The following is a 14795-nucleotide window of genomic DNA, read 5'->3' as shown; positions in this document are numbered from 1 at the left end:
CAGACTTCTGTTTTTCCAAATGAAACTTGCTCCTTTTCGTTGGCCCTGATGTTCAGTGGTTAGATTTTGGGTTTATAAAGGACATTTCTTGCTGTAGGATTGATTCATGCATGCTTTGAGGCATCGGCAGGTTGCATGAGAGCCTGGGGAGACGCAGCTCTTCCACTTTGGCATCCTTTGGCTGGTGACACTTGTCCAAGGCTAGTGGTCTTGTCCAAGAGGTTGGTGGGATGGCCTCACCTGTGGGCACACAAAGATGAGACAGTAAATCTGTCACTGTAAGGACTGTTCCAGCCATCCGGCACCTTGATTGCAGCCTGGTAAAGAACAGCTTGAGACCGGAGGTATCCCTCCTCTCCCCTTTCACTGAGTGAGTCCTAATGGTAACGGGGCAGAGGGCTTGAAGGTAAAACCAGTTCTCATTGCCCTCTGACTGGTCAGGGATGCTTTTCTTGCCACCTGGGTCACTCTGGGAGGTAAATCACAGCCGCGGTAGAGGTTGGTGTGTTTGTCCCTGGAGGCCCGTGTCTCCCAGTGACCTTCTCAGCTCATGAAGACAGCTTGGCTTTGCTGTAAAGCAGCTCATGTGACAGCAGTAATCCGCAGCTAGTACCCAGCTGTGCAGGAAGATTGCAGGGGAATCGCCCTATTTTCCCTGCACTGCAGACCCTGGCAGCCCAGCACAGGAGAGCAGGATGTGGCTTCTGCTTGCTGCAGGATGCCTGTCGTCTCTTTGGCTGCCTGAGCCCATACATCAGCAGGTTGGGATGCTTGGAGCTACAGCAGCCCCTGCTGCAAAGCCACACTCCCAGGTCAGGAGCACACACGTCCTTCTGTGAGTCAATGGGAAGCTGTGAAATAGGTTCTTAGGAGAAAAAAGAACATTTTCACCTGAAGTGGCATTTCTAAGCCTGAATTTATCTTGTTCCTTCCACCTCCCATATCCTTTGTCTTAATTTATTCCCAGGTGTGTCCAAATTCCTCTCCAAGTAACACTTTGTGGTGGCTTATGTCGGCCCCTTCTGCTCCAGGGACACTTGGCCACTGATGGACTTTTGCCATGTGCCCTACAGAAGGTTAAAGTGTGTCCCTGAGAAGACACGGACTGCGAGAAGGGAAAGACTGAGGGAGCAGCACCTTGGGTTTGGTTTAAAATTAGTCATGGTATTACTTGTTATACACAGCTTACAGACTGATGCAGACTTTCTGATAATGGCTTTAACCTGCCAGAGGGGAGACTGAGATGAGCTCTTAGGCAGAAGCTCTTCCCTGTGAGGGTGCTGAGGCGCTGGCACAGGGTGCCCAGAGAAGCTGTGGCTGCCCCATCCCTGGCAGTGTTCAAGGCCAGGTTGGACACAGGGGCTTGGAGCAAGCTGCTCTAGTGGGAGGTGTCCCTGCCCATGGCAGGGGTTGGAGCTGGAGGAGTTTTAAGGTCCTTTCCAACACAAACCAAACCATTCTATGATCCTATGGGTTTGCTGCCTCCTTATTGTCACAGATCCCTGATCTTCCTCATCTCCATTTCCCCCACAATTTTAATCTTTGAAACCTCAAATGCATCCAGAGGAAAGTTCAGTGAGCAGGGGCTGGCGCTGACGAGTGGAAGGAGCTGATGACAGCTAAAGCAGGCAGGCTTGGACTGAGATCCGGGCTTGTGCAGCCAGAGGTTCCTGCACTGCACAGGCAGCAGCAGCCCTAAGCTGCCAGCAATTTGCCTCGATTCCCTCCAGGAAGGAGGTGCCTTTGATCAGGTAGGCAGCAGTTGCTTTGTACCTGTGTAATCCCTTGGTTTCTCTGCCAGAAACCACCAGCAGTGTGTTTGTGGCTTCAATAACTTGTCCACCAGTGGCCTAAGACAATCCCTTATTTCATGTAAGCTACAAACCAGCCTTCAGAAGTGGCCATCTGTTACCACTGGTCTATGACAGATTTGAGCACGAGCCCCACAGTGAAAGGCTCTCTCTGCTATTCCCCTGAGCCGGCTAATCTCTTCCCTTCCACCCCTTCCCATCAAATACAGGAGGAAAAAGAGAAAGCTTTGTACTCCCAAGCATTAGGGGTCTCTAATTGGTGTGTGCACGACAGGACCACTGCGTTTAAATGGTGAGCATAGAGCTAATGGAAGCTGAGCTTTATTGCTGGCATAAATATAGTGTGTTCAACTCCTTTGAAGTCACAGGGAGCAGCAGCCGGGGGTGCTTGTGTTCGATTAAACCCCATCAGTGGCTTTGGCCTGTGGTTGTTCCCTGCTGCTCTGACCCATGGATGTGTTACTATGTCCTTGTGTGCCAGATCTTCTCAGATGCTCCTGGTACAAACCAGGGTCCAAGTAGCACTTCCAAATAGGAGTTAAGAGGTTTGAAGTCTCACAGGAAATAACCAAGACTTGGACTGGGCTGAGTTTTGGGCTTGCTGCTGTCAGGGATGTGCTTCCTTGCTTCTGGTGTGACGGACCTGTGGTCTGAGCTAGAGCAGCCTTCCCTTACAGTCAGTGAATGGGACTCTGGTCTGACAGGCTGAGAGAGCTGGGCTGGTTCAGCCTGGAGAAGAGAAGGCTCCTGAAGGGGAGACCTTAGAGCAGCTCCAGTGCCTAAAGGGGCTGCAGGAAAGCTGGAGAGGGGCTTTGGACAAGGGCCTGTAGGGCCAGGCCAAAGGGAATGGCTTTAACCTGCCAGAGGGGAGACTGAGATGAGCTCTTAGGCAGAAGTTCTTGCCTGTGAGGGTGCTGAGGCGCTGGCACAGGGTGCCCAGAGAAGCTGTGGCTGCCCCATCCCTGGCAGTGTTCAAGGCCAGGTTGGACACAGGGGCTTGGAGCAAGCTGCTCTAGTGGAAGGTGTCCCTGCCTGTGGCAGGGGTTGGAACTGGATGAGCTTTAAGGTCTCTTCCAACCCAAACCAGGCTGTGACTCTGTGAATCACCCACAACAGATGCAAAGCAGGAAGGATTCTCCATCCACCACAGCTCCTTTCACTCTCAGGAAGCACTTTCCAACCTGTTGCGTCCTGCCCGGGCAGCCACAGGACAGGCTCTTACACAAGCAGCTGCTTGATTCTTCTTGCAGCTTTTGTCCATGTGGGTGCATGTGCCACAAGTCTCCCCTTTGCAGGCCACTGCATGCTGGTGGGATCCACTGGGACAAAACACCTGGAAAACCCTTGCTTCCTGTAAAGCAAATGGTCATTTCTCTCCCTACACCCATCATTGCCTTCTCTTGGCATTCAAAGAGGCTTCCAGCGACCTAACCAATGTTCTTGTGCCTTCAGTCACCAGGCCAGAGTCCAAGCTTGTTTTTCTATCAACATATGTGCAGGGTTTAAAAAGGAGGAATCTGCCAGAGGCAGTAGCATACCAGGAATAAGTACTCCTGGGAGAGAGAGGTAGGAATCCATCCCACTTGCTCTGCAGCCCAGACAGTGGATGACAGTGGTGTGTATGTGAAAAGGAGGAATGTGGACTGTAAAAACTTGCTCTTTACATGATACATTCAACGCCCGAGTTGTGTGCTCACCATGATTTATTGCTTACCTTGCTGAGGATGGGACGCAGAAGAAAAAAGGGGAGGATCTGTGCCAGATGGGTATGTGGTCCTATGAAGAGGACAGCCTGCAGACACCAAAGCACTGTGACACTTAACACCATTGCAATGAGAGGATGTGCTGGTTTGTAGCAGGGATTGCTTTTACAGTTAGCTTGGAAGGATATGCTTTGAAGAAGAGGGAAAAAAGGACTGTTAAGGTGTGCATCTACCCCTTTTTCCCCCAAGAAGAAACGAAGAATGCTTACTTCCTTCTAGCTAGTGCTGGAACTAAAACAGGTAAGGCTCAACCAGAGTTGCAGCTTTCCATATCTGCAAGGTAAAGCTTTGAACAGGTGTTATCCTGTAAAGCTTCCCAAGGCGTTATCCTCCTCCAGAAGCTGTGCACCTTTCTGGGCTGGAAGTTCATGTCACTTCTCTTGGGTTAAGAGCACCATTTCACCCATCAGAGAGGTGTAGGGGCTGGGAGTGGGGCACTGGGGGAGAGAACCCATCACTTTGGACCCGTTTGTTGGCCATGAATGTGCACTCTGTTGTAGCAGAGAGGCTCCAGCGGACCAAGTCAGGGAAATGCTGGGAAAATGGTTTTTAGATGAAGCCAGGGACTATCTGGTTACGTATTACCTTACTACCAGAACAATAGCTGCTTTATAGCTCCGTGTGCTAAATGCTCTGTAGTATATGCTAATGTTCGTGTTCACATGTGATCTGTTGCGCAGCATACGAACTTCTGAAACTCATTGAGATCCGAGTCTGTCCGAGCCTTAAAAATACATCAAGTTCCTTTCAGAGGACAATGAGCGCCTGGATTTCATGAACTTTCCAGCCTTGTGCTCTTGGGATACATAGAAATGTCACTTTGGCACCATTTCTGCTTCTCATTCATTTCTCATCCCTCTACGTGGGGGAATAGTGGAGAGCTTTACTGGAGGTAGCCTTAGCTTCTCCAAGATGGATTTTACTACTCTCACTTCAGTGCAGCCATTTCTCATCAGGCCCCTCTGGTCCAATTGAACCTTTCATCTGAATAGTTGTAAAATACAGTACAAATACCTGCAAGTATCTTACATTTGCCTCCCCCTTACTCTACCTCCCACTTATGCACGTAATGTTCTGTATAGAGGTAGAAATGTTTTAGTTACTGTGCCTAATATTGGGGTGTTACTCATATGCAAACATAGTAATTTCTACTCATATGTGGACACTGAGTATTTTAATTCACTTAGTAAGCAAAAAGCTGTATTTCTTACGAATACATTATTGACCCCAATTAATCTGCCTCTCCCCAGTTGTAGTGTTTGGCTTTTGTTCAGCCTTTTACACTTGCATTTTATTGTCAGGCTTCCTAACAGCAGACTATTCAGGTTGCAAGTGGAGCCTAACAGAGTGTTCACCAGGTGAGTGGATTTTTGTGATGGTAGTTTGGAATAATGGGATGTAACTGGTGTTGTCACTTGGTCCTTTAGGTTCTTGCCTGTGGTATTTTTTTGGGTTTAAAGGGATTGTACCCATCTGTCTGCATTTTGGTCCTCCTTTCACACTTCCAAGGGGAAGATATCACATGTCAGATATAGATTTACATCCAGGCATCCTGTAATGGCTGTCTGAGCCGCTGCTCTGGGCATGGACACTGTTTTGGCTGTTGGGTAGAGGTGTGCAATGCCTTTGGGATGTTTGAGTATCTTACAGCCCCATCCTGTTAGCCTTAGGAAAGCTGAGCTCTCTTAATGATTACTTAAGTAAAGACTTAGAAGCAGGCAGAGCTGGGCCAGAGCCTGTGTGTTAATAACACTCCAGAAGCAGTTCTGTGGTGATGGATGGGGTTGGGGGGGGGGGGGGGGGCAGGATGATGTTGGGATTCTTGGATCTAATAAATGTGGCTTTCTAAAGGTTGTGGATGAGATGCAGAGTTAAAGCAGCAATGCAAAGGAGAGAAAACCCCACAAACACCCTCTCAGCACCCATCAGCTTTAAGAAGCTATAGGCTGAATGTTGTTAACAGTAACCTAAGTGAAGTAGTAAGTGGTGCCCTGTCTCAGACAGCCCAGGAGGATACATACAAGAGCTTGTATGTGAGTGACCCTTGATGCTTCTGCTGATGGAAGTCCACCAGCTTTTGGACTGTGGGCACAACTGCCTTTTTCTATGCAACTGTATTGCCTTTATATGCTATTTCTCATTTACAAGGATGCCCAGAGTATTGTTCCTGCAGAAATTCAGCCAAATAGTTCATTAAAAAATGTGATATTTCAGTGCTTAAAAAAAAATAAATCAATTTAAATGACTTTATTCCGAAGTGGACTTTTGCCATTCAAGTAATATAAAATGTTATCAATTCTAGATGGTACCCTCTCTTCATTCTCACAGTAGCTTGTAAGAAAATCATATAGAAGATACAGGACTCTAAAGGCTGTTTTTAAAGGTGGGATAAGAATCAGTCTCAATAGGCAATTCTTCTTCTGGAAGAGTCCCTGTAGATGTTAACAGCATAACAGCAAGTCAGGAAAGTATTTATGGCAAAATGTAACAGGGATCCCTATTAGGTGATTGCTCAGAAATATTAAGGTGCTAAGGGGAGACTGAGATGAGCTCTTAGGCAGAAGCTCTTCCCTGTGAGGGTGCTGAGGCGCTGGCACAGGGTGCCCAGAGAAGCTGTGGCTGCCCCATCCCTGGCAGTGTTCAAGGCCAGGTTGGACAGAGGGGCTTGGAGCAAGCTGCTCTAGTGGAAGGTGTCCCTGCCTGTGGCAGGGGTTAAAGCTGGAGGAGCTTTAAGGTCCCTTCCAATACAAACCATCCCGTGATATTGCCCCCTTGTCCAATCATCATTTTAATATCTGATTTCTCGTAAGAGGAGCAGACTAATTCACTGTTAGATGTCTCCTACCTCTACTTCCTGAGAAGCTTGGCACTGATGACACTTTCTGCTCCATCTCTTTGTTGGCAGGCAAGAGATTGAAAGAAAAGCAAATCCCCACTGAAGCAGGCACTGGGGGTTGCTGTACTTCCTCTATTTTTAACTGTGTTTGCTATATACATAACTGACCATGATAGACTGCTAATCTTATCAGGTGTACCGTTCTCTCCACAGGCAAGTCAGCCGATCAGGGAAGCTTAGAAGGGTTATTCACTAAGCTTTCATCTGTGGAGTCTGGTAAAAAAAGCTTTCTTTTTGCAGGAAGACGCATGCACTCCTCGTGTTTGTCACCTTCCCTACACACTAAATTGGGTTGGGTTTAAAGTGCCATGTCCTGGGGACCCAGGGCTAGTGCTTGAAGCAATGCAGCTTTACACTGCCTCAGCCGATGCCCAGGTCCTGTTATCAAGCTCTAAATTCAGCCTCAAGACCCCCTGAAGGGGAGAGGGAAGGACAGGTAACCTTAGATCCTAGGCTGAAGGCACGAAGCTAAGCCACCATCAGGATACCAGATTCCCTCTTTGCCTTCTTTCCCAAGCACCTTTTTCATGGGAGTTTTCAGCTCCATCAAAATGAGACTGAACCAGGAGGTATGGGATTTCAGATAAATCATTTCCAGTGTCAAAAGGAATTGCAGGGTTTTCCTTATGTTACTACCCTCATGGCAGATGATTGCGGGTGGAAGAGTTCTGGTAAGTCAGGAAAGGGCTGCAAAGACAGAGGTGCATGGCAGTGGTGAAGTGTCATCAGTGAAGGACATGTTTGTCACCACTGCTTGAAGACACCGAGTCTTTGCTGTGCCAGGGAAGAGTCTGGGTACCAAATTGGGTCACTGGGATCTTCCTCTTCCCGTGGAAATGCTGGGGCTTCAGAGGAGGTAATTCCATGAGCACCTGTCTGTATGCCACTGGGTAAGTTGTATAGACCTATAGCAACAGAGACAGTAAATCAGGAATCCCAGACCCAGAGTTTTTGTCTCAAGGTACTGCAACTTAAAAAGAACTCCCAAAAAACCAACCCCAAAACTCAAAACCCCCAAAAGCTGTGGAATTGTCTTCAGGAATCTTGTTATTTATTTGACAAGGGAGAGTGGTGTCTGCCGTGTCATCTTTATGGGATGAAGGCTGGGCTGCTCTATTCCCTTGGATTGTGTATTGAGCAGAGTGGGAGGTGCTGCTGTCTCTTGCCCTGCTGTGGTCTGCTGAAAGGAGCCACAGGTAACTGAGTGGTCCCTTTGTGAGGATGGATTGCCTGCTTCTGCTGTAGAGGCAAAAGTAAAAGACCAGAAATCAGGGAGATTAAGCCAAAGGTGTTTCAGGTCTTGGCTAAACTGTGACCTTTCCCTCCTTCTAGAGAGGAAGAAAATAGATGTGTATCAAAATGCAATGAGCTGTCCTCTTGCAGCTAGAGAATGAAGGTTGGTCTCTTACTGGGACCTGGGGATAAATAAAATCCAAACATCCAAACTTGGGGTTTAAACCAACACCTTGATAGAACATAACAAGCATTTAGCAGTCTTTGCTGAAGCTGACTGAGCAGGAGGAAGAATGAGCCATAGAAACATGGTGTTGCACCTCTGCCTTTCTGATGGTAGAGGGCTGGAGGTCCCAGGTCAGTTAGACTTTATGGGTCACTGAGACAGCAGCTCCCATTGCTCTGAATGAGCAGAGAAGGAAGGTTCATTGAAGCACAGCAAGAGGAGCTAAGGAAAGGACAAGTCAATGACAATATTAAGCAGGTAGGTGACACCCAAGGACAATCTGAGAGACTGAGATGTGGTCATGAAGATGGGGTAGATGCAAGGAAGGAAACAGTGGCACCAGGGCTGTCCTTCCTCCATTCTATGTAGTTATTGTTGGAAATGTTGCATCTTGGTTTGTCTCCTGTGCTTATCTTCTGTTCTGAGGATAAATTAAGGGTATGAAGTAACCTACTAGATTGCAATAGTCAGTTTAGTGCTCCATGGTTCAGCTTTGCTATCAAAACTCGGTGCCTTGGTGCCTTTCTCTTTATTATGGTTTTGACCAGAATAGCATTTGAAAAGATAGATGCTGGATGATGTTGAGGTGAGCCAGCAGAACAAGGGCTGCAGCATCTTTCACATTAGCATTTGGTAGAACAATTCTTGTGTGTTGATATGAATGGCGCAGAGGATGTACGGGGGAGAGCTGTGGGTGTTGTGTGCCTAGGAAGTTTTCAGAGCTGAAATCACTGCATGGGCTTTTTGTGAGCTGTCAGAAAGCCAATTCTGATGGTGAAAATTCTTCCAGTCATCATCTTCTCCTAAGAGACATCTAATTTGAGTTACTCGTTGATGCTCGAGCAGTAGTTGGGGAAGAATAAGAAGGGCGTGCTTTCAGAAGATAGTTTGTCTTATCTTCAAGTAGGTGCCTGTGTTAAGGGATGTCTTCTGCTTCCTTTGTCACCACTGAGTGCGGTGGGATTCCTGAAATGCTTGATTTCTGCAGTGGGCTCTGGGTGAAATCCCATCCATGGTGTCGTGTCAACACCTCGGATCTCGAGGGACACCTTCAGTTTGTGGATGTTTCTTCTCTATGGTCACAGGATTTTCAGGGTAACGTGACTTTGAGAGCACTCATTTCAGCTGCTGTGACTTGAGCTTGTCAAGGAGATCTGGGTTGGTTTTCTGAGTACACATCCTCATGACCATTGCCTGTCCTTCCCCCCACCAGAAGGCTCTCCGTTCAGTCCCCCAGAAGGGACATGGTGAAGATGATAGTTTCTGTGAATCTTGGCAAGGCAGGTTTCCATGCAAAACAATGTGGATTTAATAGAAGTCTGTTGTGGGAGCTTTTAATGTGCTTGCTGAACTGTTTTGTGTCAGCAGGAATGCACCAGGTAGTCTCCAGCACTGTGGTTATCTGTCTCGGTGAGGATGGGAATGGTCTTTGCTGCAGGATTCAGTTGAAGGACACGGTTGCTCTGCAGTTATGTGCTGGTGGTGGTGTCAATACTGGTAGTCAATAATACCAGAACACACCTGACTCCGAACGAAGCTGCTCAAGATTAGATACAAGGAAGAAGTTCTTTAATGGAACAGGTTGCCCAAAGAAGTGGTAAACGCTCCGTCCCTGGCAGTGTTCAAGGCCAGGTTGGACGGGAGCCTTGGAGAACATGTCCTAGTGTGAGGCATCGCTGCTCCTCATGGCAGGGGGGTTGGAACTGGATGATCTTAAGGTCCTTTCCAACCTAAACCATTCTATGATTCTAATATGTATGACTGTCCTTTCTAAAACCAGGAGCACAGTGGGGTGTAAGAGAGCCCCTCCTGGTTTGTCATGTTGCTAAAGACGTTATGCGTGGCTGGGAGAATAAGGTGTATCTCATGGTTGACTGTGAGTCAAGTTTACTGTCAAGAAATACCTCTAGTGCCAACTGGTTTGTCCAGTATGTCCTAGCACTGTCTCGGATTTGCTTACTGGGGACTCCATCACCAGTGGACCAAAGCTTCTCTACTAAAGGAGAGCCACTGGAATCTTGTTCACATTCAAGGCTGAAAGGGATTCAAGTGATCACTTACACCTCCCCCTTGCCTGAGCCAGCATCCGTCTTAGATGGCTCTAGAAGACCTCCAGTGATGGAGACTTTGCTCCAGAGCTTCACCAGCCTTATATTTAGCTATTGTCTGGGTTCCCCCTCCCAGTGCAGTTTTCCATGCTGTGCTTCATGTTCAAATCTTATTCTGTCCCACTATGGATAAGACTATCAGGTTATTCACTATTTATCTGCATCAGTCCTGATGTATTTATGGACTATCCTAGGTATAGAGATCAAATCATGCCCAGTGCTCTTTCACTGTGCTGCCCACCAAGGGCTAATGTTTCATTGTTTGGAGATCTACTGATGCATTTCCCTGCTTGAGTTGTGTGCATTAAGATGCACCCTGGTCCTTTTGAACTGTCTGTGAGAATTCTTCCATCATGTCTTCAAAAGTCACCTTTGGCTCTGTGTGGAACAGTATCTGCTAACCTGGGTGCTAGGGCCCTGTGGTGCATTCCTGAGCACAGGAATTTGGGTTGGATTGCTCAGCCTGGCGCCTCTGGAGGAGGGGAAGAAAGAAGTTGCAGGAATATCTACTGTGAAATGCTACAGCTTTAGGTTGGTTGTACCTTTTCCTCGTGCTGCACTTGCTGTGATCTCAAGGGTGAAGAGGTGTTAAAGTCAGGCAGAAACAGGCACTGATGACCCTGGTCCCCTGAGCATCAACTGTCCTGGATCTCCAGGGCACTGCTCACCCACTGACCTGACCTTCTCCCCCAAAGCCCTTTGTGGTGATCTAATCCAGTCACCTGCAATTTAGGATCAAAACTGTTCTTATGCTGCTGCTGCTGCTGCTCTGCCTCCATGCCAGGTAAGATGTCTCTATCAGCCATCGTGTGATGTTTCACCTCTGAATCGTGCTGCTCTCTGGTTGCAGGTAGAGCCTAACCCTTACCTTTCTTCTCCTGGGAGCTCTAATGTCTTCTCTGCTGAAACAGCAGGAGTTTCATTATCTCCTACAGCTGTCACAGTCCCCCAACTAAAATGCAGCCACTAATATGATCTGACCCAGCAGTGGAGTCCAGCTGCAGCCATCTCTAATCCTTTGATTCGTGGTGGCTATCTCAACCCCTAAGGCTTGCCACAGCCTTGGATTCTCACCCATTCCACTGCATGGCTTCCAGGCAGTGATGGCCATGCCACAGCAAAGCCAGCTGGTCCTCCACCAACTTAACCTGGCATGCTGCAGGTAAGTGAAATGCAGGACCTTGGTGCTGGCTCTGCCCCAGCTCTGTGTGTAAGTGTCCTTGTCCTGGAGCTGGCTCCTCATCCTTGTCAAAGACAAGTGCTGGCAGGTAGGTGAGGTTGGTGGCCAGGAACGGGTGATTCAAAGGGGAAAGAGACGCTTGGGCTTCATGTCTTACCCACCACTTGCACATGGACTTTTAGGGTGGCTTCATGAAGGGGAAGCAAACACACAGCCTGGCTGCATCTTCCTGCTTGCCAGGAGCCTGTGGCCATGATCAGTTCCACCTGGCATGCGATTCATCGCATCTGCTGAGGCAGGAGCTGTGTGGGATCCAGTGGGATCCCTCTTCCCTGACTTGGTTCTCCTGTGTTTCCTTGTTCCCAGCTCCACTTTCTTTGTTCTTCAAAGACTCAAGAAGTTGGGGGTTTTATTGTCTAATGGATTTCCTGGTTTTAATACAATTGAAAGGGTCTGAAATCCATGCTTTAGATTAACATATGCCAGCTAGATTAGGGCTAATCAGGGTGCAGGTCTGAGCAGATGCAGTGCAGGGCCAATCCTAGGCCTGATTACAGCATCTCAATGCTTTAATCGTCTCTCTCCCAAGGGCGATCAGCTCTGCTTTAGTGCACAGCAGACTTTGCAGCCCTCTCCTCCTTTGGGTTGTCACCACCCCTGGCAGGAAGGCTGCTACGTCAGATGCTGAGGCGATTTAGTTTAATCCCATGCAGAAAGGGAGCTGCGTGTTGCTGTCTCTCGCCGAGACTTCCCTGCTTTCCAAGATGTGCCAAACCTTGGGTGACGTCAATCAGGGAATCCTAAAATGGTTTGGGTTGGAAAGGACCTTAAAGTTCACCCAGTTCCAAACCCCTGCCATGGGGAGGGGCACCTTCCACTAGAGCATGAACTCATCCTTTCCAAAGAAGACCCCCACTGGGTCTTCACATCTCCCCATCTTTTGGTAGAACCCGTCTTTGGCAGCACCCCTACCCTGGCTGGTGTTCAATGTGTATGAAGAGCATGAAGGGATAAGGCTTTTCAGGTTGCACACTCTGTGGTCCAGGAGGGTAGTGGTGACTCTGCTCTTTGGCTTGGCCATGGGGAGTAGACTCATTTGAGACCTCCAGCAGTCTCCTTCAGGTTAGCAATGCAAGAAACCCAAAGGGCTTAGTTGGGTTGTTGGTCTGGAGTGGGGTTTTTAGGTGCATCCCAGGCCAGATCCCCATATCTGTGCCAGCATCTCCTTCAACCAGGATGTGCTTTATTTCATTGAAGGGTCTGATATAGGAGATTTTCTTCAGGAGGGTTGAGTGTGAGCTCTCATTTCAGTGTTTTGTTTCCTGAAAACTCCCATCTATTGGAAAGCATCACGGGACCTTTTCACCTTCTGACTCCACACCATTTGTAGCAGTCAGTGCTGAACCTTCCCACCAGGAAAGCAATTCCTCCCTTGGGCTGTGAACTGCACAAGTGTGGTTTGGGGATCTCCTGGTGTGGGGCAGCCCTTTGGCTGGGTGGATCCTGACATTTTCCAACCCTCAGGGTGCTTTGAGATCCCGAGAGGAGGGATGCTGAAGGGCTCCAAAGCTCACTGTGCTCTGCTGGGGTCACCCACCTGGTCAGCACGATTAACTCGTAAGCTTTCCTGTCTGTACTGGAAGTTATCTAAGGACACCAAGCTTGGGATATTAAACAAGTGCCCTTGGCAGGACAGAGCCTGCTCTCTGCCACAGAAACCTGAATCAAAAGAGATTGGGCTGCTTTTTTGGGAATGCTGGGTCAGGAACCTGCTGTCTTAAACCATTTCAATGCTGTTTCAGGGCTGGGCATCCAGTGCTGCTGCCTGGAAGGATTTAGTGACCTCTAAATGCTGTTTTTTCCCCCAACAGAGGTGGGGATAGGTTGCATAATGTCATGTACAAGGTGGCTTTTAGAGGTTCACTTGTCTAAATCAAGCTCTGCCAAGCCAAAGGCAATGGTGAGTACAGGTAGGTAATATAGGAGTGGGAATCAGAGAATCGTGGAAGAGTTTGGGTTGGAAGGGAGCTTAAAGCTCCTCTGGTTCCAAACCCCTGCCACGGGCAGGGACACCTTCCACTAGAGCAGCTTGCTCCAAGCCCCTGTGTCCAACCTGGCCTTGAACACTGCCAGGGATGGGGCAGCCACAGCTTCTCTGGGCACCCTGTGCCAGCGCCTCAGCACCCTCACAGGGAAGAGCTTCTGCCTAAGAGCTCATCTCAGTCTCCCTTCTGGCAGGTTAAAGCCATTCCCCTTGGCCTGTCCATACAGGCCCTTGTCCAAAGCCCCTCTCCAGCTTTCCTGCAGCCCCTTTAGGCACTGGAGCTGCTCTAAGGTCTCCCCTTCAGGAGCCTTCTCTTCTCCAGGCTGCCCCAGCCCAGCTCTCTCAGCCTGGCTCCAGAGCAGAGCTGCTCCAGCCCTCGCAGCATCTCCATGGCCTCCTCTGCACTCGCTCCAACCGCTCCACGTCCCTCTTGTGCTGCTGCCCCAGTGCTGGATGCAGGACTCCATCAATCCAAAGGATCATCTCTGGAGCAGCACAAATGCATCCTCCAAACCCCTTGGGACCTCAGCTCATGGCCACATCTGCCTCATTCCCCCCCCCCAGCTCTGTTCCTTCTCTCCCAACCAGTTTCCTTCTCTTGTCTCCTCAGGTCTCGTCCAGATCCCCGTCAGCATGTACCAGACCGTGGTGACCAGCCTGGCCCAAGGCAACGGCCCCGTTCAGGTGGCGATGGCCCCCGTTACCACAAGGATAGGGGACAGTGCTGTCACCGTGGACGGGCAGGCAGTGGAAGTGGTCACCTTGGAACAGTGATGTTCCCCGAGCCAGGATCACGGTGGTTTTCCTCGTCTCTCAATGCGACTTAAAAGTTTTTTACGCCTCTCCAGAGATGCATTGAGGTGGCATCGAGTCTCCAGCTTTGGAAGCAAAGGGTTTGAAGTTTTGTTAACTTTTTTTTTTCTTTTTTAAAAGGAAAAAAAGGAGGAAAGAAAAAAAAAAAAAGGAAAAACCCAGGAAAACGGGAATAATCTTAGCAGAGGATGTGTGTAAAGTGCGTTTTCACAGCGCCACTCTGCTCTCGGAGGAGCGAGAAGCCAAATTGTGACGGGACTTTCATTGCGAGGAGATCTAAAACGAAAGGAAACAAGCCCCTTATTCCCTAATTCCCCACTACAGGATGGAGCAGGATGAGGCGTGGAGGGGAATGTGGATACCCTCAGCCGAAGCTGCTCCCGGGCACGGCCCTCTGCACTTGGCAAATTAGATTTCAAACGATTTTAACGTGGACTTTTATAATGACAGCAAAATGAAATAACCACAAAAAAAAAAAAAAAAAAAACAGGAAAATATTTTGGGAAAAGGCTCCTCTCTTGGGATAACATAAAGGAATGCATGTGTGACTGCAGGGGGGCGGCAGCCTCGGGAAGGAGGTGATGCTCTTCCAGGAGCCAGCGGAATGCCGCCCTCCCCTCGCCGTGCTCCGCTCGGCTCCCCTTGGTGCACACTGGAGACCTTGTTCTTACTCTCTGCTCTCAGAACGTACCTGCCATTGTCCATCTTCTTCTTTCCTTTA

General features: G+C 48.8%; 1 protein-coding gene across 4 annotated transcripts in view; it reads left to right on the top strand.

Moving 5' to 3' along the window:
* Positions 1–14795, top strand: part of NRF1 (nuclear respiratory factor 1) — a 73328-nt gene that overhangs the window by 58503 nt on the left and 30 nt on the right. For 2 of the 4 annotated variants that reach the window (XM_057425458.1, XM_057425455.1), the window contains 2 exons: positions 4876–4932; positions 13872–14795. The exon at positions 13872–14795 is cut by the window's right edge and continues 30 nt beyond it. In XM_057425458.1, coding sequence (XP_057281441.1) covers positions 4876–4932; positions 13872–14035 — 221 coding nt within the window. In that variant the 3' untranslated portion in view covers positions 14036–14795. The remainder of the gene's footprint in view (positions 1–4875; positions 4933–13871) is intronic. The other 2 variants (XM_057425460.1, XM_057425457.1) reach the window with 1 other exon arrangement.

Source organism: Pezoporus wallicus, unplaced genomic scaffold (genome assembly GCF_028554395.1).
Source record: "Pezoporus wallicus isolate ANWC-B61680 ecotype Strahan unplaced genomic scaffold, APGP_CSIRO_Pwel_v1 contig_4722, whole genome shotgun sequence".
NCBI lineage: Eukaryota > Metazoa > Chordata > Aves > Psittaciformes > Psittacidae > Pezoporus > Pezoporus wallicus.
The sequence above is the reverse complement of the archived record's forward strand: the minus strand, read 5'-3'. Positions and strand labels throughout refer to the sequence as shown.